The 22,156-nt window shown below is 45.5% G+C and overlaps 1 protein-coding gene across 1 annotated transcript in view; it reads left to right on the top strand.

Moving 5' to 3' along the window:
- Window positions 1-12,346: 12,346 nt before the first annotated feature.
- Window positions 12,347-22,156, top strand: part of LOC307245636 (protocadherin-15-like) — a gene marked incomplete at both ends in the record, with an annotated part of 144,376 nt that continues 134,566 nt past the window's right edge. Inside the window, one exon of the mRNA XM_080021282.1 lies at window positions 12,347-12,479. Within this exon, the coding sequence (XP_079877408.1) occupies window positions 12,347-12,479 (133 nt within the window). The remainder of the gene's footprint in view (window positions 12,480-22,156) is intronic.

The following is a 22,156-nucleotide window of genomic DNA, read 5'->3' as shown; positions in this document are numbered from 1 at the left end:
TTCTCTTAATATCACCGAGTCACCCGAGTCCAGTGGTGTTATATAAACTCCCAAAACAATAAAATCAGCCCAACTTATTTATTATTAATGGCTCTGAGGTACACCTTTTAAATATATAATGTGAGGTAGCACAGGAGAATGCAGGATGACCAAAGAGGGTTTTTGAATATTATTTAAATCCAGGCTAATCCCTCCATCAAGTTAGTTGGAAGGTCAACATTGTGTGACTGTGTAACGGGAAAAAACAGATATATTTCCATTTATTTCCATTTCTTCCTTCTTTCCATTACTTTTTGACCAAATTAGCCCCTAGGCCCTAAAAACACCACATTACATTACCATGAATTGATCGCTGTATATATGAGTGACTCAAAGAAGAAAAAATGCAAATCACTGCAGAGAAATGAGGGCAGTGATCTGAATGACTCATTTTGGGCGACCAATCAGTGTGAGTGAAGTAGAAGAGGTTGAGAGATACAAGCTTCAAATATTAAAATATTAAGATATTAAAACATTAAATCATTAGAAAGCGCACCTGGGCGGCTCAGCTGTGTTTTTCCGAGCAAAACATACTGGTACAGCACTAAACAAAAAACATGTCCGTCCATCGATATATCTATCCGTCTGTCCATCCATCAGTCCATCCATCCATCCCTCTATCTGTCCCTCCATTTGTCCATCCATCCATCCATCCATCCATCTATCCCTCCATCTGTCAGTCCATCTGTCCATCCATCCATCCATCTTTTCTTTCAGCCGGACGATTGGATCCCAGGTAGCGATGAAAAGGTAGCGATGAAAAGCGATTAAAAAAAAAAACAACTTTCGAAGTCGTTCGATTCCCCGCCTCTCCTTTCATTTGATTGATTGAGTGACTAATTCACGGACGGGCGAGGGAGGACTTCCGGGGAAGGATGAATGAGGAGCGGGACGGCTGCTTCTGTTCTGTTGAGTTGGGAAAGCACGGAATCCTGACAAGTCATTTCATCTTGTCAAAATTATTTTTTATTCAGACAAGAGTGAATCATAGAAATAATTGACTTTTGTCAAACTGATTAATTTCGCTGGAACGCATCGTGTGAATCAGTCACTTTGGATATGATTCATGCCAACCCCCGTTTTTCCACATGATAAGTAAATATTTTCAGTCCGTGGTGGAAGTCTAGTAAGTAATCGCAAGATAGCCGGTTCGATACCCGGTTCCTCCTGGTCGCGCGCTGAAGTGGCCTCGAGCAAGACACTTAACCCCCTAACCGCTCCCCGGGCGCTGCGATGCGCCAGATACTACAATGCGGAGGACTAATCTCCCCCGGAGGGATTAATGAAGCCACTGAAGGGAACATTTAGGGGGAATGTTCCGCCACATTGCTCTTCTGCTTTGCAACAAACCCAGAGGTTTGAAGTGCAAACAAAAACCGTCCACTCTGCCATGTTCTGCCAGAGTGGATCCAACATCCCTATTCATTCGCGAGATGCGTTGGCAGCGCACGACTCGTCCACGACCGACCACTCGTTCACAATCCTCCCAAATGCCTGTCCCGGGCCCCTGAAGCTGCCGAGCGACCGTGATTGCGGGCAGACGCCGGCAATGATACCGCTTTGATGGCTAAATGCGACAGCAACGTGAGGTGACGTCTTATTGTTTCGAACAAAGCAGCGACCGACTGTACTGCAGCAGGAAGAGCGGCAGCGATGCAGGACCTGCGGACGATTCGCTCACAGCGCGCTTAAACGTTTCAACGTCTTCAACCGGACCCAGGAGTCAGTCGCCCGAGGAGTCGTTCGTTCGCCGCTCGATACCTGCAGCCACCATGGGCTCTCGGATGGCGTAATTCGTATTGATTTATACCACATTTTGACATCACTAACTGATCCCCATGAGAGTTCAATTCACGGCTCGGAGTCGAAACCGAACCGGTGCGACCCAGGAATCGATTCCCGTCCGATACAGTGACACCAATTTCATTCCCACTGAATTCCAAACTCTGAGTAGGCGAGCAGTCGGCGCTCGCACTCGGCCCCTGGACCCCAAACCCCCAGGACCGCTCACACGGAACTACGGCGCGGACGCTGTGTGAAAATAGGAAATCTTTCGGCTGTATTTCTGCTGCTGACGGGGGTCCGGGTGGGGGACGGGGAGGTTTACCCAAAGGTTTACGTCTGGATTCAGCAGTTCATCGGAGGCAGAACCAAACTCTGCATTTTGTCCCTATTTCCTGATTACTGTTTTCCTCGTTTTGAGGGTCGGACAGCGTTCCTGGCTTCGCCGAGGCCCCTTGTAAATGGCGGTTGGGGCCTGTTGTGGCGTTTTAAAGTGTAGTTCCCTGGCCTTTTTGAGGGGACAGGGGTGTCTCCGTCAGGGACTACCGATGTGAGTCATGGCAGTTTGAAACGTTCTCCTGTCACAGTGGACGCCTGCTTCAGAACATTTTTTCACAATTATTTTAAGGGGCACAGTATTTTTTGAGCGTTTGACGTGTTAGTCACTGGCATAGGACTGCTTCACGTTCGCATACATGATAATCAGGAGGCTTGTCTCGTAAGACACTGTCTTTCCCCCTCAGCGAGTGAATGGATTTCTCTTAAAGCGGTAATCCATGAGAGGTTTTTTTGCAAAAATCACACGTCTTACATTTCATGCAGCTGGGACTTCATGAGGAATCGCCATTCAATGTATCCGTATGAATGTTCTCCTCGATATGCCGTTTCAAGGTTGTTGGTGGCGGGGTCCGCCACAGTGCTGGGGAAAAAAATGTCCCCACCGCCAATCTTTGTGGAAAAGATAGTGACTGTCCCAGAGTGAGGACGAGGGTAAACCTGGATGTTGTGTTGAGTTCTCCAATAGAATTCGTGGACTTGGTGGTGTGATGCAGTAGTTCTCAAACCTTCTTTAGTATTGTACCTCTTTTTTCATCTGAGTGCCTCCTTCACTGATGTTCTGTATGTGCGTGGTATGTGTTTTTTTAACATTATATATAATCGATATTTTTTTAACACATTTTCTTTTCAATTATGGAGTACCCCGGCAGTTCCCCTAGGGGTATGCGTACCCCCATTTGAGAAACCCTTGAGTATGGCGCCCGACACAGACGGTGTGATGGATTACCACTTTAATTGAAGTGCTTTTGTTCAGACTCAAGTAGCACAATTTTACTTTCGCAGTTTATTTTTTGAGCGTTTTGATGGAATAGTTTTCCACAATATCAGTGAACGACCCAATTCAAATGCATGCACCTGAATCGGCTTCTTTTAAAGTGGTAATCCCATGTAGGAAAATCCCATATTTGACATGAGAGAGTGGCTGCTACCACAGGGCTTTTTCGCCCCATTCAATTCGGAGACAGAGGAAAATAAATACATCTCCGATAAAAAACACACCGTTTTTTTCGGTCCTGTCCGCGGGAACAGGGACGCGCGGCGGAGCGGAGCTCACTCTGACGCCGCCGCAGAGCGGAGATCGCTCCTGAACTTTTGATTGGGTGGGCAGGGCGCACGTTAAACTTGTAAATATTGCTTTTATACGAACATGAGTATCGCTGCCCTCCGTGGTCCCCCGTAGCGGCTGGACCCCGGAAAACCTTCCCCTTTTTAATCTGTCTAATCTGTCATTGACTTGTAGTTGAGCAATATGGACGTTTCTCTCTCACATAATCGACTTGAATAAACAGCTCAAAGTTTTATATTTTGTATTAATAAATTATATTATATGTTTAATATTTTTCCCTCTGAACCTATCCCGACTTCCAATCAGAAGATACAAATAATTTTCCGAAAAGCCCCTCCAGGTTTTTTCACCTCCTATAATGATGATGAGACAAGATAGCGCAAACATGATGTCTCTGTTTTTCCCCTCGGTTATTTTATTTCTCTCCATAATGATGAAAAAACATCCTCGGAAAATGCAATGATCTCGGCAATTATCCTCCTTTTTCATCTCGTCCTGCCTCTTCTCGCCCTCTCCGTGAGAAACCTCTTTGAGAAATCCAACTCTTTGACCAATTATTCTCCAACACCCGTCAAATATTCTCTCTCTCCCTCTCGCTCTCTTTTCATCCTCTCTTTGTCTTCAACACCGCCCTTAATGTTTAACTAAGCTGTCAGTTTTTAGGTGGTTTTTTTTTGTTGTTTTTTTTTTCAAGGCAAACATATTTATTTCTCTGCCGGTGCTTGGATCCCTGAAGCTCCTCTTTTCTCTCTTATTTCGGGTCATCTTGTTGTAATTTGCTCTGGTCTTTTCAAAGTTCTCCCTTGTCACTTCAGAGACGCCGTTTGTTTGCAAGTTCATGTCACGGGCGGGATCCGAGCTTTGAGGGATTTGTTCTCATATTTGTTTATTATTATCTGCAAGTCGGAAACGGCTTTGATTTAAATATAGATTTTCTTAAAAATATTTACAAGATATTAATATTTTAATATAATATAGTATATACAGTAAGCAGGTGTTGGCTGGGGTTATTATTTCAATTTGACTGGATTAGTAAAACAAGACAATTTATTATTAATATCAATAAGAAATATTGTATTATTTATTATTATAAAGACAGATTTTAACTGATGCTGCAGTTTATAGTTTATAGTCTATAGATTTTTGCACACCAATTATATAATGCTTTAGAAATGGGAAAATATAAATTATGGCTGAAATTTGAGAAGAACCAAAAAAAATTACAATTAATTATTAAGTCTTAGTAATTAGTAATTAGTATTGAGTATACAAGCGGGTCAAAGGGCTCCAATCTAATGATGTCACATCATTAAAAAATCACTCTAGATTAATTATTTACTCAATACGTAATGATCATTTATAACTTGTATATACCAATTTAAACTGTATATACAATCACAATTTGAATATTTTTTGTATATTTCTGTCCTGTATATTTGGCTGTTTCTATACTATATAAATATATATATATAAATATATATATATAGTTTAACTTTGGGTGGCGGCAGAACACAGTGATAAATGACAGGAAGTGCAGCTGTGAGTTAAATCCAAGCTCATGTTGCCACGTTGTTCTGACCTGGAACGCGACCTCGCTGTGGCTCAGACAAGTGGAAAACGTTGGTTCCTTTCCACTGGAACAAAGAAAAAGTGCCGAAAGCTGCTGCAGCCGCGCCCGCCCACGGAGCTCCGTCCCGTTGGGTCCGAGTCGAAGATTACTTCTGGAACCGTCCCGAGTCTTGGAACAACCGGGAAAAACATTGATTTTTATTCCTATTATGGGGTTCCTCTGCAGAGTGGTGGTTGTGCCGTTCAAATTGTAGGGTTAGGATGTAAAACAGTGCTGAGGGCCATTTTGACAAGTATGATTCACTTTTTTGTCCCGAAAAAGCACTTTCATGCAGTTTGATTCAACACCGTCTGTGAACAGCTGCTGAACTACATTTTTATTATATTTTTTACGTATAACGTCTCATTTTGCATTGGCGGTGTTTCGGTCGGTTAGAAGGCGTGGTCTCGTTTACATGAAGCTGGCAGAAGACGAACTAAATCATGGGTGACAAGAGAATTTACAGCTAGAAAATTATAGGGTGGGCTTTTCACTGCCAAGAAAGAAAGAATTCCCCGTCCAGGATGAAAAAGTCCCGCCGCCGAGATGAATCCAGGCGGTGACTCTGAATGCAGGAGTGCAATTTAACGTTCCTGAACCCGGAATTTCCTCGTCTGCGTCCACGTACATTTTGAGATGTTTCTCAGTTTTTGGTCTTCTGTATGTAAACACAAAGAGAAATACAGCAGACAGTTTGAGGGCCGGTGCGTTCAAGTGAACTTGGAAATCGGAAACTTCAAGATCTAATAATTGTTCAATTGTAATCATAACTGGGATGGATTATTATGTGGCTCCTAGAGATTATTTATAAATGTATGTATTTATTTATATATAGTGTGTGTGTGTGTGTGTGTGTGTGTGTGTGTGTACATATATATATATATTTTTTTTTTTAATATATATATATATATTTATTTATTTATTTATTTTTATATATTTATATATTTTACTTTTTATTTTTTTGACACTGTGCGTCATATCAAATATGTATTGACAGGTGCGATGTTTCTAGCTATCTAGTACACAAACACTTTTATTTATTTATTTGTTTGTTTGGTTATTTATTTATTTATTTATAAATGTATATATTTTACTTTTTTTTTGACACTGTGCGTCACATTAAATATGTATTGACATGTGCAATGTTTCTAGCTATCTAGTACACAAACGCTTTTATTTATTTATTTGTTTGTTTGTTTGTTTATTTTTTTATTTTTTTATTTTTTTATAAACCCTTATCAGTCCCACAACGGGGAAATTCGGGAAACAAAGACTAATCACAATGTCACTTTAGCGCCACCGTGGAAAATTGAACTAGAGCAAATGAAAGAGACGTCGGGTTTTAGATTTATTCACGTACGGAGCTTGTTCGTAGGGAGGGTTTTAGTGGGAGAAAGGACTCCGCGTGATGGGATTCGTTATAGTAAACTCCCACGTCACATTAAACGCCTCATTGATCTCACACACACACACACACACACACGCACGACACGGAGGCGACACTTCACCATGACCGACTGACTGACTGAATGGTGACACAATCTGCAATATGTACACACACACACACACACACACACACACACACACACACACACACACACACACAGACAGACAGAACGGACATTCAGAAACACAGAAAGGCAGAAAGACAGGCAGTCAGACACACAGACAGGTGGACGGACACAGGCAGGCAGACAGACAGACAGACAGACAGGCAGAAAGACACAGAAAGGCAGACAGACAGGCAGACACACAGATAGACAGACAGTCAGGCACACAGACAGTCAGACAGTCCACAGACAGACACACAGAAAGGCAGACCGGCAGACAGAAACACAGACAGACAGACAGACACAGACACAGTCAGACACACAGAAAGGCAGGCAGACAGGCAGACAGACACACAGTCAGTCAGATTGTCAGACAGATGGCTGGATGTCGAGAGATGGAGGATAAAATACTCTCAACTTGTTTCGATGGATCCCATTCCTTTAATGGTACAAAGCACAAGGGGAACAGATTGGAGACACACACACACACACACACACACACACACACACACACACACACACACACACACATACACACACACACAATCTGTTACACGTACACACCCGTATACACACTCGTATACACACACACACACACACAATCTGTTACACGTACACACCCGTATACACACTCGTATACACACACACACACACACACACACACACACACACACACACACACACACACACTCTCTAATCAAAGGGACTCTTGATGCTAACGATGGGTCAGAAGTGACAACTTTAAACATGGTGTAAACTCTCTCTCTCCGTCACTCCACCACCTCTTTTCTTCTCATGTTTGTTCTTTTAAGACTCTGCCATCTCCCCCCCTCTTCCACCCCTTTCCCTCCCCCCCTCTCTCTTCTCTCTCTACCCCTACTCTCTCTCCCTCCCGCCCTCTCTCTCTACCCCTACTCTCTCTCCCTCCCGCCCTCTCTCTCTACCCCTACTCTCTCTCCCTCCCCATCTCTCCTTGCCACCTTTCCCTCTCCCCTGTCACCCTCCCTTTCCTCCTCCATTTCCCTCTCTGCCTCCCTCCCTCTCTCTCTACCCTTACTCTCTCTCTCCCTCCCTCCCTCTCTCTCTACCCCCATTCTCTCTCTCCCTCCCTCTCTCCACCCCTACTCTCTCTCTCTCCCTCCCCCCTCTCCCTTGTACCTCCCTGCGCTTTCTCCCATTCCCTCTCTCTACCCCTCTTCATCTCTCAATTCCTCTCTCCCTCTCTCTCTCCCCCATTCTCTTTCTCGCCCCTTCCTCCACCTCTCCCTCTCACTATCCCCTCTCTGTTTTTCAGTCCCCCTCCTTCCCTCCCATTCTCTCTCTCCCTCCATCTCTCCCCCTCGCTCTGTACCTCCCACTCTCTCCCCGCTCTGTCTGTGATGAGTCCACAGACGGCGTCTTGATGTGCCCCCCTCTCTCTCTCTCTCTCTCTCTCTCTCTCTCTCTCTCTCTCTCCCTCTCTCTCCCCCTCTATCACCGTCTCCCCCGTCGTTCTGTCGTTCAGCGTCTCTGTCGTTCCGTTCCCCCTGCTTTGTTTTCACCTCATCTCTTGTTCTGGCTCATCCCTTTGGTTTTTTTTTTGTTTTTCGTTGTTGTCTGTGTTTTCTCCGCCTCCGCCCACTCTCTCCCTCTCTCTCTCTCTCCGCTCCGTCAGGATGCTGCTGTTGTCGCCTGCCTCTCCCTCCCTCTCCCCCCTTTGTCCTCTCTCCCTCTCTCTCCCCGTCTCTCTCTCCCCCTCTCTCTCTCTCTCTCTCTCTCTCTGTCTCGTTCCCATTGTGTTTCATTGATTTCTATTTAAATATCCTTCTGTCGCTCTCTCCCTTTCTCTCCTCGCCCATCCCTCGCTCTCTCTCTCTCTCTCTTTTGCTTGTTTTCGTACCTTTCTTTGTCATAGTTTAATGACATTTCTCTGTGTCTCTCTGTGTCTCATCTCTTTCTCTCTCACTCTCTCTCTCCCTCCTCCCCCTCTTATTTCTAGAGGTGTAATGGCTCTACGGCTCCTTCCGTCAGCTCAATTTAATGTGCGTTATTGCAAAAGTTTGGGAAAGAAAAAAAATACTAAAGTAATTATTAAAGTGAGAAAGATGATAGCGGAACAATAAAGTTGTAGCTGTACCCAATCACAGCTCCAACGCTCCCTCCCTCCGTCCGAGTTCTGAAACTTTCCGGAACGGGCCCCCCGGAGGGGAGGCTGTCGTGCTCCGGACGGACCCCGCGGAGGGAGGGGTGGGGCGGGGGGGGGGCCTCGAGCCGGAGCTTTGCGCGGTCACTCGGCCGCGGAGAGGACGAGACGTGACGGCCGGCGTCCCCCTCCCCCTCTTCCCCGACCGCCGCCGCGCTGAACGTCTGGCGGGCGCGTCCTCGCCGCTGTCGCCGCGGTGAATCACAGGAGCCGCCTTCCTCCCTGGCCCAGACGTGGACCCCGGCGGGGGGTCGTCGGCCATGGCGCCGTGGCGCGGGGGGGGCGAAGCCTGCGCAGCTCTGACACCTCTGAGATTTCGCTCCGGAGTGATCTGCGTCCATTGAGTCGGTTCCGTCCGGGCTCCAGGCAGCGAAACGAGGCGGAAGCGGCGGGAGCACGGCGGGATGGGCCGCATGAACAGGCCGACCAAATCAGGGCGCGGAAGCGCGTGGCGCCGTCAAGTTGTCTGACGGAACTAGCCCCGCGAGGTGTGCATCATTTTAAAGGCGAGAGGTCGGGGGTCTTTCTTAAAGGTGGGATTTTAAGATCAAGGGAGTTATTCACCTTGTGTGGAGTAACTACTGACGCTTACAGAGGGGAAGTACTTTCTGTTTTTTCAGTGGATCGGCATCAGAAATATTCTGTCATCTTGTCTCATCGGTAACGTAACGGCTGCAGTCAAGTCTGGCACCGCCGAGCGTCAGAATTGGTCTGATGTCTGATGGAAAGCGCTTTTCCTGTTCCTGTTTCCTGTTCCTTATGAAAACGTCTAATTTAAGGTCTTAAATACGATTAGCTCAGCTACATCATTACACACTCTTGAAAATTACCCATAATTAACGTCGTCGGCCCGTACGCGGGAAAACAAGTCGATGGCGAAGCGTTGACTGGAAACGGAAGCAGATTTTAGGGAAAAGATCAAGCCTGCTCGTCACAGACGGGTGGAGAATTGATTTAGGGTTATTTTGAAGGTGCTCGAAGATGCTAATGCTGCTAGCGTTGAAGCATGTTTTTCATATGAACCATCTGTGGAGAATTACCACGATATCTGCCGCTGCTTTTTATAGAGCACATCAGCTCTGACTCCTCTTAAAAATACATCAAAGGTGCGTGTGTGTAATGTGCAATTTAACATTTGTGTGTGTGTGGTTCTGTGTGTGTGTGTGTGTGTGTGTGTGTGTGTGTGTGTGTCTGTGTACGTATGTGTGGGTGTGTGTGTGTGTGCGTGTTGAATCGCGTCTATTTATCATGTTCCCTGATTTGTTTTTACCCTCATGTTGACCTTATCACATAATTATCCACAAAGGCAGTGTGTTGGCGTTCACATCTGCATGTTTGCATTTCTGCATAGGTTTTTGCAAAACACGCACAATTTCTGTTTTATTTCAAATAACAAGTAATGTATGAAATACAGAAAAAAGGGTTTTTGAGAGTGGGAGAGCTAGGGGTCATGGTTCATGCTGAGGGTGGCGATAGATGAGTTGAGGTAGATATACATACATAGATTTACATACATTTTCACTATGAACAGTATATATATTTATATATATATATATATATATATATATATATACTATATACGTGTGTATATATGTGTATGTATATGTATATGTATGTTTATTATGTATGTATGTCGGTATATATATATATATATAATGTGTATATATATATATATATAATGTGTATATATATATATATATATTTTTTTTTTTTTTATACGATATTTATGTGTATATATGTGTATGTATATGTATATGTATGTTTATTTTGTATGTATGTCGGTATATATATATATATATATATATATAGTAGTATATACATATATTGTACTCATACTCCCTCACAGTATACACCGTTTTTATTGTTTTCCTGCTATTTTTAGGTTGTATTTGTTTTTTACATTAGGTTTAGTGAATTCTCTAATTCTCTTATATTGTGTACCACTCTTTGGGTTATTGTACATTTTCCAATTTTTCGATATATTGTCAGTTTTTTATTTTTATTGCATTGCTTCATTAATTTGTGTTACAGTTTTGATGTGTGTCCAATCCTCTATCTGTCTGCCTGTCTGCCTGTCTGTCTGTCTGTCTGTCTGTCTGTCTGTCTGTCTGTCTGTCTGTCTCTTTCTGTCTCTGTCTATGATAAATGATTTGTCCTGTGAAGATCTGGCTGTGAGTGACAGTTACAGGTGCAGGTTCCATTTTAATAGAAAAAGCAAAGCACCACAAAGCCAACGCAGCACAATTATTATGTTTTATGTGTCAGAAAATGACGGTTGGCTGATTGGGTTTCCAAAGCCCGTTGCGTTGGTATTCTTTGCGGGCGGCTTCCTTGGACCCCGGCCCGGCCCTGGCTGTGCACACCGCCAGTCCTGGGCATGCTGGTACCTTCCAGATGAGGCCCGTTGATAATGCAGTGGCCTGCGATGGGATGTCCTCATCCAGATCACATCCTCGTGCCAGGTGTCAAATGGGCCTGGAATACAACTTCCATTTAAGATGCCAGTCATGGAGGAAATCATCAAAAGTGGAGGAACAAAGCTTTTGTAAAACCAAGAAAAATAAATCAATTGTCGAAAATGTATTGCACATCTCTGCACTGAACCACACTTTTTCCCATGTGCCTTGAAAACGTACGTGGTAGCCATTCCCAGCCCTAGTGGCCCGCATGGGTACTACACGCCGGCCGCCAAATCACTCTCCAATCACTATTTAATGATAATACATTTCATGAAATGCTCAGATAGCAAATTTAAATCAAAACGTGAATTAAAACTTAAAAGACGCTCCACGACTCAACGAGCATCCAGACTGCCAAACAGAGCGCTGCGGTCCCCCTCTCTCCCCAAACTTCTATCGCTAAACCGTCTCCCAGTCTGGAACGATCCGTTCCTTCATGTTTTTTGACACTCGGCGGCTCGTTGACGGATGTTTTATTACAATTCATGGGCTTTTTGGTGCTACTTCTAAGTCACCATATCGGATTGGATACAGAACCTCAACAACCAGACTGATTTTTCAAATTATAATAAAATATAATATTATATATATAATACTATTTTATAATATATATCGCCAGACACTGGATAATATACTGTACGTTATTTACATATATCTATTACTAGATGTATTATATCCATATGTCTATATCTGTTAGTACTCTATTATATTATGTTGATAAATAAAGTATCAAAATTGCAGATAAACACTTCGTTTATTTTGTATTTTATATTTAGTGTATCTTTTATTTTGTACACACAATATGAATACAAGCTTCCACTTCTGCCCATTGTTGCATTATTGAAATTTTTCACGATAAACATACTTAAACAGAAAATATTTCAAAAAACATTCTTCCGACAGCCACTTCTGAAAGGTACATTTATTTTCCCACATTTTAATCAATTTATTTTGCCTCTACATGCTTAATATATTGAAAGTTTTGGCGATTTTGGACTTTTTCGACCAACGCACGCTGGTCGCTACGTGTGGCTGTGTCGTGCCGTTTGGAATGATGAAGTTCTTGTCTCTTCTCTCCAGGTGGATGCGTAGCGAGGTGCGATGCTGAAGACGGTCGGAACGCGCGGCATGAGGCCGTCACCGGGACGCCGCATCAAACCGCCGGCCATTGTGGGAAAATTTGTGCTTTACCTGCTGCTACTGCTGCCGAACTGCTACGGCCAGGACACGGAAGGTGAGACGACTGTGTTTTCATACCTCCACCTCTCTATCGACTCCATTCTAATTCGAAGCTCTATTAACACGGGAAACACACGTTGCCAGAGCAAATAGAAAACAAAGAAGAAGAACGTGAAGTTAAAACTGAACAATGTAAACGTTGCAGTGAAACAGTCTATATACAAGGAAAATTAAAAAATAAAAAATGTAAAAGTTGCTATAAAAAACAAAAGATCTTGAGAAAATGTCATTTGAGAATATATATGTGAAAATAAACGTGAAAATATATATTAACATGGGTGAAGATACTCTTAAATAAACCTTTGCTATTAAAAAATATATGCACAGATATTTGTGGAGATAATTTTGGGAGATAATTTGACATAGCAATCTAGAAAATATCTAGATGTATAAATGCAATTAAGGAGAGTACTGTGTTTATGTAAATGTATGTGTGTGTGTATGTTTATGTATGTGTATGTATATACATAGTACGTGTGTATGTGTGTGTATATATACACATCTGTGTATGTATGAATGGATATAAAATTGATATATACAAGACGATGGCGCCGGCTGGGTTGCTGCCATTCGGAGTAGCTGATACAGGGTTAGAGGTCTGTCTTTCATGGAAATACTGGAATACTTGTTTGGCATTTTTAGCAATTTTACTGTGAGTTCAGGGGTCCGGGGTCCCACAGACCCCCTCGCTCTTCTTTAGTTTGAATACAGATAGATTTTAGGAGACTTCCTCCTCCGACCTCTCGTTCTGTCTCCGCCCCCAGGGATGGAGGAGCATGCGGGGGACACGCTCTTGGACTATTTTGTCTTTTGTGCTTGGTCAAAAACGTTGAATGGTTTCAACCTGATCTGGAAGGTTGATTGTGTGACTGGTTGAGGCCGCCGTGCTGCAGGCATGCGGGGAGTGAGGCTTTGTGAATGTGATGTGATTCCCCGGGAGGTTAACGGCAGAAATGCGAATGAGAGGTGAAAGAATGAGAAAAATACGGAGAAAGCAAAGTGCCCGGGTGGTGGTGGTGGTGGTGGTGAAGGTGGAGATAATTTCCTCTAATTCTCCAAACGGCCTCAGTTTGAATTTTGTGATCTCTCTCTCTCACTCTCTCTCTCTCTCTCTTTCTCCCCCTCCCTCTCGCTCTCTCTCTCTCCCTCTCTTCTCTCTCTCTCGCCCACTCTCCTCTCCCCCCTCTCTCTTCTCTCTCTCTCCCTCTCTCTCCCCTCCCTCTCTCTCTCTCTCTCTCTCGCTCTCTCTCCCCCCTCTCTCTCCCTCTCTCCCTCTCTCTCTCCCCCCTCTCACTCTCCTCTCTCTTGCTCACCCCCCCTCTCTCTCTGCCCCCTCTCTTCTCTCTCTCTCTCCCCCTCTCTTCTCTCTCTCTCTCCCCCTCTCTTCTCTCTCTCTCTCGCTCCCTCTCTCGCTCCCCCTCCCTCTCTCTCTCCCCCCCCCCCTCTCTCTCTCTCCGTCTCTCTCTCTGCGGTGCTTGCTGGGAGTTGGGTGTGCTGAGAGCAATACCGTGCCGCTGCCGCTGTTTTGTGTGTCTTGCATGTAGCATACAGTTTATTTCTAGTTGCTGTCGGTTTATTTGTTTTGTAGTTTGGTGTTTGTTGCCGGGCGGAGGAGGGGGCGGCGTCTCAGCGGGCGCCGTCCCTCCCCCTGCGTCCCTCCCCCGGCGTTCGGGTGCAACCGGACCCGTGGGTCGCGGTGGAGGAGGCTCCCCTGGCCCGGTCCGATTCCGCACGGCGGGGCTGGGCCGCGGGGACCAGAAGCCGAAGCACGTCCTGCCTCTCGGGAGACAAGTGTTTATGTTTTTAACTCCCCCCGCCCAGCCGCTGGAGGTGTCGTTCAGAGTTAAACGTGAGGAAGATTAAAACACGACACACGTCAATTCTGGTAGCACAAAGTGTTTCGAATGCGGCGACGTCGCTCACAGGCGCTACGCTTGCCCGCACCGGCAGCCTGCGGCACCGGTGCCGAGACTCCGCCGCAATGATGCAGTGATGATAAATAAAATTAAATAGCCGTGTGAGTGAGTGCGGGGAACGGGACCGGAGCCTCTGATCAGCGGGGCGGGGCGGAGACAGACCCCGAGACAGAGCAGCAGGCGGGCGGCCGGGAGGCGGTGAGTACACCGCTGGTTCCCCAGGTGACTGGACATGACCACCATGCGGATTCTGATTCTGACTCAGATAATCTATCAGTAACAGACTCACTCATCTGCACAGGCTAGAGGAATTTGACAACTTTCTTGACGAAACCTTCGGGAAAATCGGCTAAAGTTTTTCCAGACACTGAAAAAATGATCAAATCTGCCAAACGCTTTGCAAAAAGAAGTTAGCTGTGATTTGCTGGAGGAGAAGAAAAGGTATCGCTTAAGGAAACATGTAGCCACTATGAGGAAGGCTTGCGTGTCAGAAACAGGGAAAAAACAGGGAAAACGGAAAAAAAAAAAATAAGTGAGCGTTTCACTGGGTGTTTCTCCTCTTCCTGTTCCTTCTGTCTGGTGCTTTGTTTCCAGTCGTCATGTGCAGTTTGGGGTTCGGGACCCTTAACATCAATGGCGGAAGGGATATACGTAAGAGGCCTGTATGATCTGAACTATGCATTGAGAAAAAATTTGATATAGTCTTTCTCCAGGAAACACACAGTGACGCGGTGAACGAGGCAGACTGGGGTTTGTGGCGGAAGGGGACATTTTCCCTGAGCCGCGGGGCCAACCCTAGTGCAGGGACGGCCGTCCTGCGCTCTGCCTGGCCAGTTGTCTCCATCTTCTCGAGCAGGGAGTTAGTGGAAGGCAGGCTACACACAGTGAGGGCTGAGATCCATCAAGTAACCTGTTGTTCGGTTGATATTCACGCTCCTGCACTGGGCACAGAGAGATTACAAGTATTTAAGATACTAGAACAAGTTTTACGACGGTGTGACCAAGGGGAGTGCTTAGTTTTTGGGGGGGACTGGAACAGCACCATTGATTTTACTTTGGACAGGACCAGTGAAGAGCCACATCTGCCGTCATCCACTTTTTTTTTCACGTCATTTAATAACTCACTCGGATGTTATCGATGCATGCAAGGTAAAAAAAAATCACACACCAGACAATACACCTGGGTCAAGGTTTCAGCAGGCAGGGTCAGTGCAGCCAGATTAGACAGATTTTACATTTCACAGCGTTTCTGCTCCAGAAGACTCGAGCGCTGCATTCGCCCGGTAGGATTCTCGGACCATCGTCTGGTCACCATTGATTTACAACTCTCACCCAGCACAAGGTCCACCTCGTACCGGCACTTTAACACAAATAAGCTGCAGGGTAAGGCGTTCTGTGTTCATTTTGGTTTGTTCCGACAGATCTGGAAAGGAAGAAAGGAGGAGTTTGCTTCCTTAAATCAATGGTGGGAGCTCGGGAAAACCCTGGTTCGTCTCTTCTGCCAGCAGTACACTGCTCACTCCACCGACAGGGTTAGGGAAACCATTAACTATTATCATATTCTATTACATTATCATCGAGGAAAGCTGGGCGCCTGGATTGGATAAACACTTGTTCCTGCTGCAGCCTCGAAAGGTGGACTTAACCAGACTTTTACCGGACACCTTTTACCTTTCAGTTTCGAAAGGCCTGGCAGGTTTTCAAGATCCATCGGGACCTTTTTGCAACGCCAGGAATGTGGCTGTTTGAACAACCGTTGTTTTTCCAACACATTCATCGTTTCTCAGACTTTGTCTTCTGCCAGCCTGAGGTCAAAACCTGCTCCGGGGCTGGTTGCTTCAACCAGTCCAGGACATGTGATGAAAACACCGGTGGAGCAGCTCACAAGAACAGCCGGCATCAGGTCTTCCCCTCTCTGGCTGTCTCTCCAGCTGCTGGGGAGGAACCCCGGCGCTAGGGGAGCTGGAGTCAATGGGGAAGAAACTGCCTGCTACACCTAAAGTGTAGCAGGCAGTTTCGTGTTAAAGTGTCACACTTAGGCTCTCTGCCAGGGATGAAGGCGTCGAGGTGGACTGAGTTTTTTGACCCAGGCTCTTTACTAAAAGGCAGCTGGCGTTGCCCGTACAAACCCCCCGTCGATAAACGAACGGGTGACCTCCAGTGGAGGATTGTACACGGGGCCATAGCTACGTACAGACACGTGGCACACCTGGATTCAAGCAACCGGGGAGGGATGTCCTTTCTGCTCAGTCAGGGAGACAATCCAGCATCGTTCCAGCAGTTTCTTTCCAAGTGTTCATTTTCGGACCCAAATATTCTGTGCAAAAGAGACATGTACAAGGCCTTATAAACTTGGTAGTGGGAACAGCAAAACTATCGATCTGGAAAACAAAGAAAAAATGTCTGCAGGGTCATGGGTCAGTGGATCCCACCTTGATGATGACTGAATTTGAATTTTTCAAACTGACTGATAAAATGGACGAGAGAACCTGGGGAATCAGGGTGTTCCGTTCAGGAGGATTTGTTGGCGCTTCAGTTTCATTTTGTCTTAGTTTCTTATAGTACTTGTCTTGTTGTTCAGGTTTCCTATTTATGTTTATAACTCTGCTTAGTCTTGTTGTTTTGACGTAGATTAATCGATGTACCTGCATCAACAGATGTATATTAAAGGTGCTTGAAACCTCTCTCTCTCTCTCTCTCTCTCTCGCTCCCCCGCTGAGACGACGTGTTAACGGCAGGAGAATGTCAGAGCAGGTTGAAACAAAATCCATCGCAGGAATGGATTCAATTGCGAGGATATTTATATTCCATTTAACACTTTGTCCTTGACATTCATCTGCTTGACATTTGGTGACCCACCACGCCCAAACCTGGCGCATTTCGCTGCGCTGTACTTGCAGGCGTGAAAATCATCGGAAATTTCATTCTTGGTCCAAAATGGGATTGTTGCAGATTTATGCTCCTCATGTTGTTTCCCAACGTATTTTCAAAACTGAGTTTGAATTCCAAATATTATATAGACAGATAGATAGTCGAGACAACACTGTGTTACTGTGCTCCATCAGCATTAGTTGGCTACTCGCCAAAAAAGTTGTTGAACAAACGGCGATCTTAGGGTGCCCAATGATGCAAAGACGCAGATCAAGATCGTCCTTCGAAGGCGGAGTCGGGATGTGGAACCGTTTTGATGGAGTAAGGTTCTAAACTGTATCTGCTCGCGGACGACGACGCCGCTTCTTCTTCGCGGGATGAAAAGAGCTGTGGCGCCGACGCCGCTTCAGAGGGCACGAAGAAGAGCCGACGTCACTTCCGTAAAGAGCGTTTCGAGGAGGCAAGAAATGTCACTTCTCCGTGAGAGCATCGCCTACGTGTCATCAAGGGTTATGGGGAGAGGGCGGCAGAAGCTCTCGGTCGTAACGCCGAACTGGCAGCCGGAGGCGGCGGAGCGGGGCGCATCCCAGAAATCCCAGTGCGATCTGACATGTGCCACTTTCTCAAAACTACCCGTTATAAAACAACGCAGGAAATGGCAATGTTTAGAAGGTAAAGAATAACAGAGGGGTCATGCAACCGTAGTGAGCATGAATTTAGGATGAAAAAAACAAACTCAAACTTAAAATGAAAGGTTTAACTTGAATTATGAATTTTCAATATTTTAATATTTTTGCGGCAAAACACGCTGAGCGTTATCTGATTGAACGACTTACAGCACTATCCAAATGTAACTGTTTAAAGCCCTAACTGGCTTTCCAAATGGGTATTTCCTTCTGCAAAAATCTGGAACAGCTTCTCAACGTTGAAAGCATGATTTCTCAGACCTTCTGTTTCCAAAACCTTAATCTTAAATAAGTCACAGCTTCCAAATGATTTGCTTTTCATTCCCACAAGTGATACCTTGTTTTGAAGCTATTTTGTGAAAAAACAACGATGTCACATTTTGAAATGTGACCTTTACGTATGCGTGGGTCACATTTAAAGTGTTTGTGTGTGTGTGAGTGTGTGTGTGTGTGTGTGCGTGTGTGCGCGTGTGTGTGTGTGTGTGTGTGTGTGTTTGAGTGATTATGTATGTATATATGCATGAGTAAGTAGTCTTTTTATGTGTGTGTGTGTGTGTGTGTGTGTGTGTGTGTGTGTGTGTGTGCTATTAGTCATGCCATTAAGGCCACGTGTTTCCATTTGTTAATGGGATTGTGTGTGTGTGTGTGTGTGTGTGTGTGTGTGTGTGTGTGTGTGTGTGTGTGTGTGTGTGTGTGTGTGTGTGTGTGTGTGCGTGCATGTGCGTGTGCGCGCCCGTGCCCTGCAGCTCGACCAACTTGAAACTCGCGGATGTTCTATTGATCCTGCGAGGTCTCCCGGCGCTCTTTCGTCTTCATGAGGCAAAGCAACGTTTTTTATTTTTATAGTTAATTATTTACCTATTAAGATACTAAAATTTATATTTATTAGCGGTGTAAGACATTCTTTAAAATACCTTTCCTTTGTTTCTCCCATTATTTGGTTGAGAATTTTTCCTTTCCGTATTCTAATTGCCCGATACGATCACCTGACGACCCTAAAGACACCAACGAAGGAAACGAAGGAGAGTTGTTGTGGTCGATGGAGTGTGACGGACTTCATTAAAGAGCTGCTCTGAAGTTCTCCATCTCCATCCAGGGCCTTGTTTAAAAGGGTGGTCCAGCCGCCAGAAAACAAACCCCACAATTACAGCGCCACTTAATGCTAAAAGTGGCAATCCGTGAGAATATTCTCAATGTGCGTGTGTTTGATACTTCATTTAGCTGAGACTTTTTGATGTGTTTGCGTTATGTACGTGCTTCCTCTATATGCTGTTTCAACATTCTCGGTGGCAGGGGGGGCCAGCTTCCTCGGCAGGAATGCGGAGACCGGCCATGCCCAAGAATTAGGTAAAGCCGTGCAGCTAGTTGTGCCCAGTAAATTGTCGATACGATTGAAAAAGAACAAAATAATATCCTCCACCGCCTCAAGTGACCAAGAAATAAATCAAAAATCTAAATCAAATCAATGCATCATACTCCAGCATCTCCCACCATGCTCGTACATAACGCCCTCGGACCCCTTTCCGTTTGTTTTCGCGGGTCTCCATGGCGACTTGTAAAATGATCGCGATCTCACGCCGGCCTCAAGAGTCCGCTGCGGACCTGCCTCTCGCGTCCTCATATACTGCCCCCGCTGGGAATGACTTGAGTTGCATCTTGCGGGGGGCAAAGCGGTAATTTCTGAGGACGTGCACAACGAACCCTCCAAAGCGGGAGCGTTCCCCTAGCGCCGGGGTTCCTCCCCAGCAGCTGGAGAGACAGCCAGAGAGGGGAAGACCTGATGCCGGCTGTTCTTGTGAGCTGCTCCACCGGTGTTTTCATCACATGTCCTGGACTGGTTGAAGCAACCAGAAAGCGGGATCGGTCGGGCGGCCATCTTGTATATGCGTTTGCATCATTAGAAGCAAGTATATCAGGACCTTTAGAACAAGGACAAGGTCAAACCCAGATGTTGAAAAATGTTGCGGTTTTGAATGGAATTCTGGGACTTGTAGTGTCATCCACCCAGCAATCGTAATCTCCTGGATTTGCATTTTAATGCTGCGACTCCGTTTATGTCACCCCTTCATTGTAGTTTTTTATTACTTTATCTTACAATTTTAATAATTCATTTGAATTGTGTTTCCGCTGCCTGATTGCTCATATGTCGCTGGTCAGACTAATTCCCTTGTACGTGAAAATGTGATCGGCAAAGTCAAAAGCCTCCAAATACATGGGAAGAAACCCAGGTTTAGATGATATTTTGAGAACAAACTCCAACTATTGGGCGTCACACAGCCAAAAAAGATACAGAACAAAACATAACAATCCGATGGTTAATGAGCTGCGTCACTATCTCAATGAGGTCAATACAGAAGGTTAAGCAGGATAGGATAATGAAGCAGTAAAAGCTGGTGTTGGTAGAATACAATGATAATCTTAAAGGGGACCTACTTAGGGGGGGGCTCCTTTTGAACAACTTCATGTAGTTTTTTGCTGGAAAATACCACTCAGATGATGCATTCTAGCCATTCTCACATGCCTCTAAACCAGACTGTTTTTATTGGTTTGGTTTGGAGAAACACACAGCAGATCGCTCGCCGGCGCCTACAGTCTACTTACTGCATACTTTGTTTTGTTTTTTTAATTTCAGGAAGAAACACTGCAGAATTATTTTTTAAATATTTACATTGACAAACACACAATCGGTATTAATTCCTCTTTCTCTTAAAAATATTTGTGCTGGTCTGTAAGCCAACAGAGCAGTTCCCTTGTTATTCTCCAGCCGTGGGAGGAGTTACGCAGATGGAGGGCGGTTCTAATTCCACTGAGACCCGTAATGACGAGGCTCAACGGCTTGTTTCACCACCTGTTTTCTGAAATCGGCAGCTCACAAAAATACTGACCGGGTTGTCTTGTTTCACAGTGTGTGCGTTAGTAGTCCCGTCGCAGACCCAAATGTATGTGCGCAAGCTCTGAAAAGTCTGTTCTCCATAATTGGCCCCCTTTAATTAATGCAACAGAAAAATGGAAAACAGAGCAATTAAACTGTCAACTGATGAGCCAGGAACCAACAAGGCTCCTGTTTAGAAGTGGCGGACGGCGCCAGGTCGAGGAAGTGAAACTCCTGCCGTTCACTAGTTCGGCTCCACCCATGAACCTGGTCCTAGTTTTTAGCAAATCCAAATGGTCCAAAATGGGGTTTTTGTTTTTGTGTGGAAATGTCTGCCCTCCACACTAAAACGCACGCACGCACGCACGCACACACACACACACACACACACACACACACACACACACACACACAGAACCGTACAGTACATTTCTTTAATCGTAACATGCAAAATTTTGCTGTTTCATGGCCATTTTCCGAGCACTTTGTTGACGAGCGAGATGATCAAAATGTCTTGAAAATACAAGTCTGACAACAGACGCACAGACAATATCGCCAGCAGACTGCAAAGCGCTTGTCTTTCATCCGCCATCTTGAATGTTTTTTTTTTTTTGGTTTTTTTTTAATATTTACACTCTGGATCACATGACAACGGGACGTCGTGATGTCATCATACATCACCATTTTATAAAGCCCCTCATCTTCCTTGTCTATACTAAGCAAAAACCGGCCCTTTTGAGCGTATCCCTCAGTTTTTTGGGTTTAGGGTTTCTTTTGGGGGGAGTTCGACTTTTCCTCCGAGTGCGGCGCTGCCTGGAGCCGGTGATTTGAGGAAAAGGTTCCTGGTGTTTCCGCCCTGTGACCTCCGAACAACTGGGATCTGATTCCCGGCTCCGCGGCTGTCAGCTCTGCTCCGCTGGACTCTAGCTCTACCCTGCTGATACACCCTGACAGGGGAGAGGGTGAGGTAGGGGAGGATAGAGAAGGATAGAGCAAGGGAGGGGAGGATAGAGCGAGGGAGGGGAGGATAGAGCGAGGCAGGGAAGGATGGAGCGAGGGAGGGGGAGGATAGAGCGAGGGAGGGAAGGATAGAGCGAGGGAGGGGAGGATAGAGAAGGATAGAGCAAGGGAGGGGAGGATAGAGCGAGGGAGGGGAGGATAGAGCGAGGGAGGGAAGGATGGAGCGAGGGAGGGGAGGATAGAGAAGGATAGAGCAAGGGAGGGGAGGATAGAGCGAGGGAGGGGAGGATAGAGCGAGGGAGGGAAGGATGGAGCGAGGGAGGGGGAGGATAGAGATTGGGAGGGACGGATAGAGCGAGGGAAGGGA

This window comes from Zeus faber (genome assembly GCF_960531495.2).
Source record: "Zeus faber genome assembly, chromosome: 20".
Classification (NCBI taxonomy): Eukaryota; Metazoa; Chordata; class Actinopteri; order Zeiformes; family Zeidae; genus Zeus; species Zeus faber.
The sequence above is the reverse complement of the archived record's forward strand: the minus strand, read 5'-3'. Positions and strand labels throughout refer to the sequence as shown.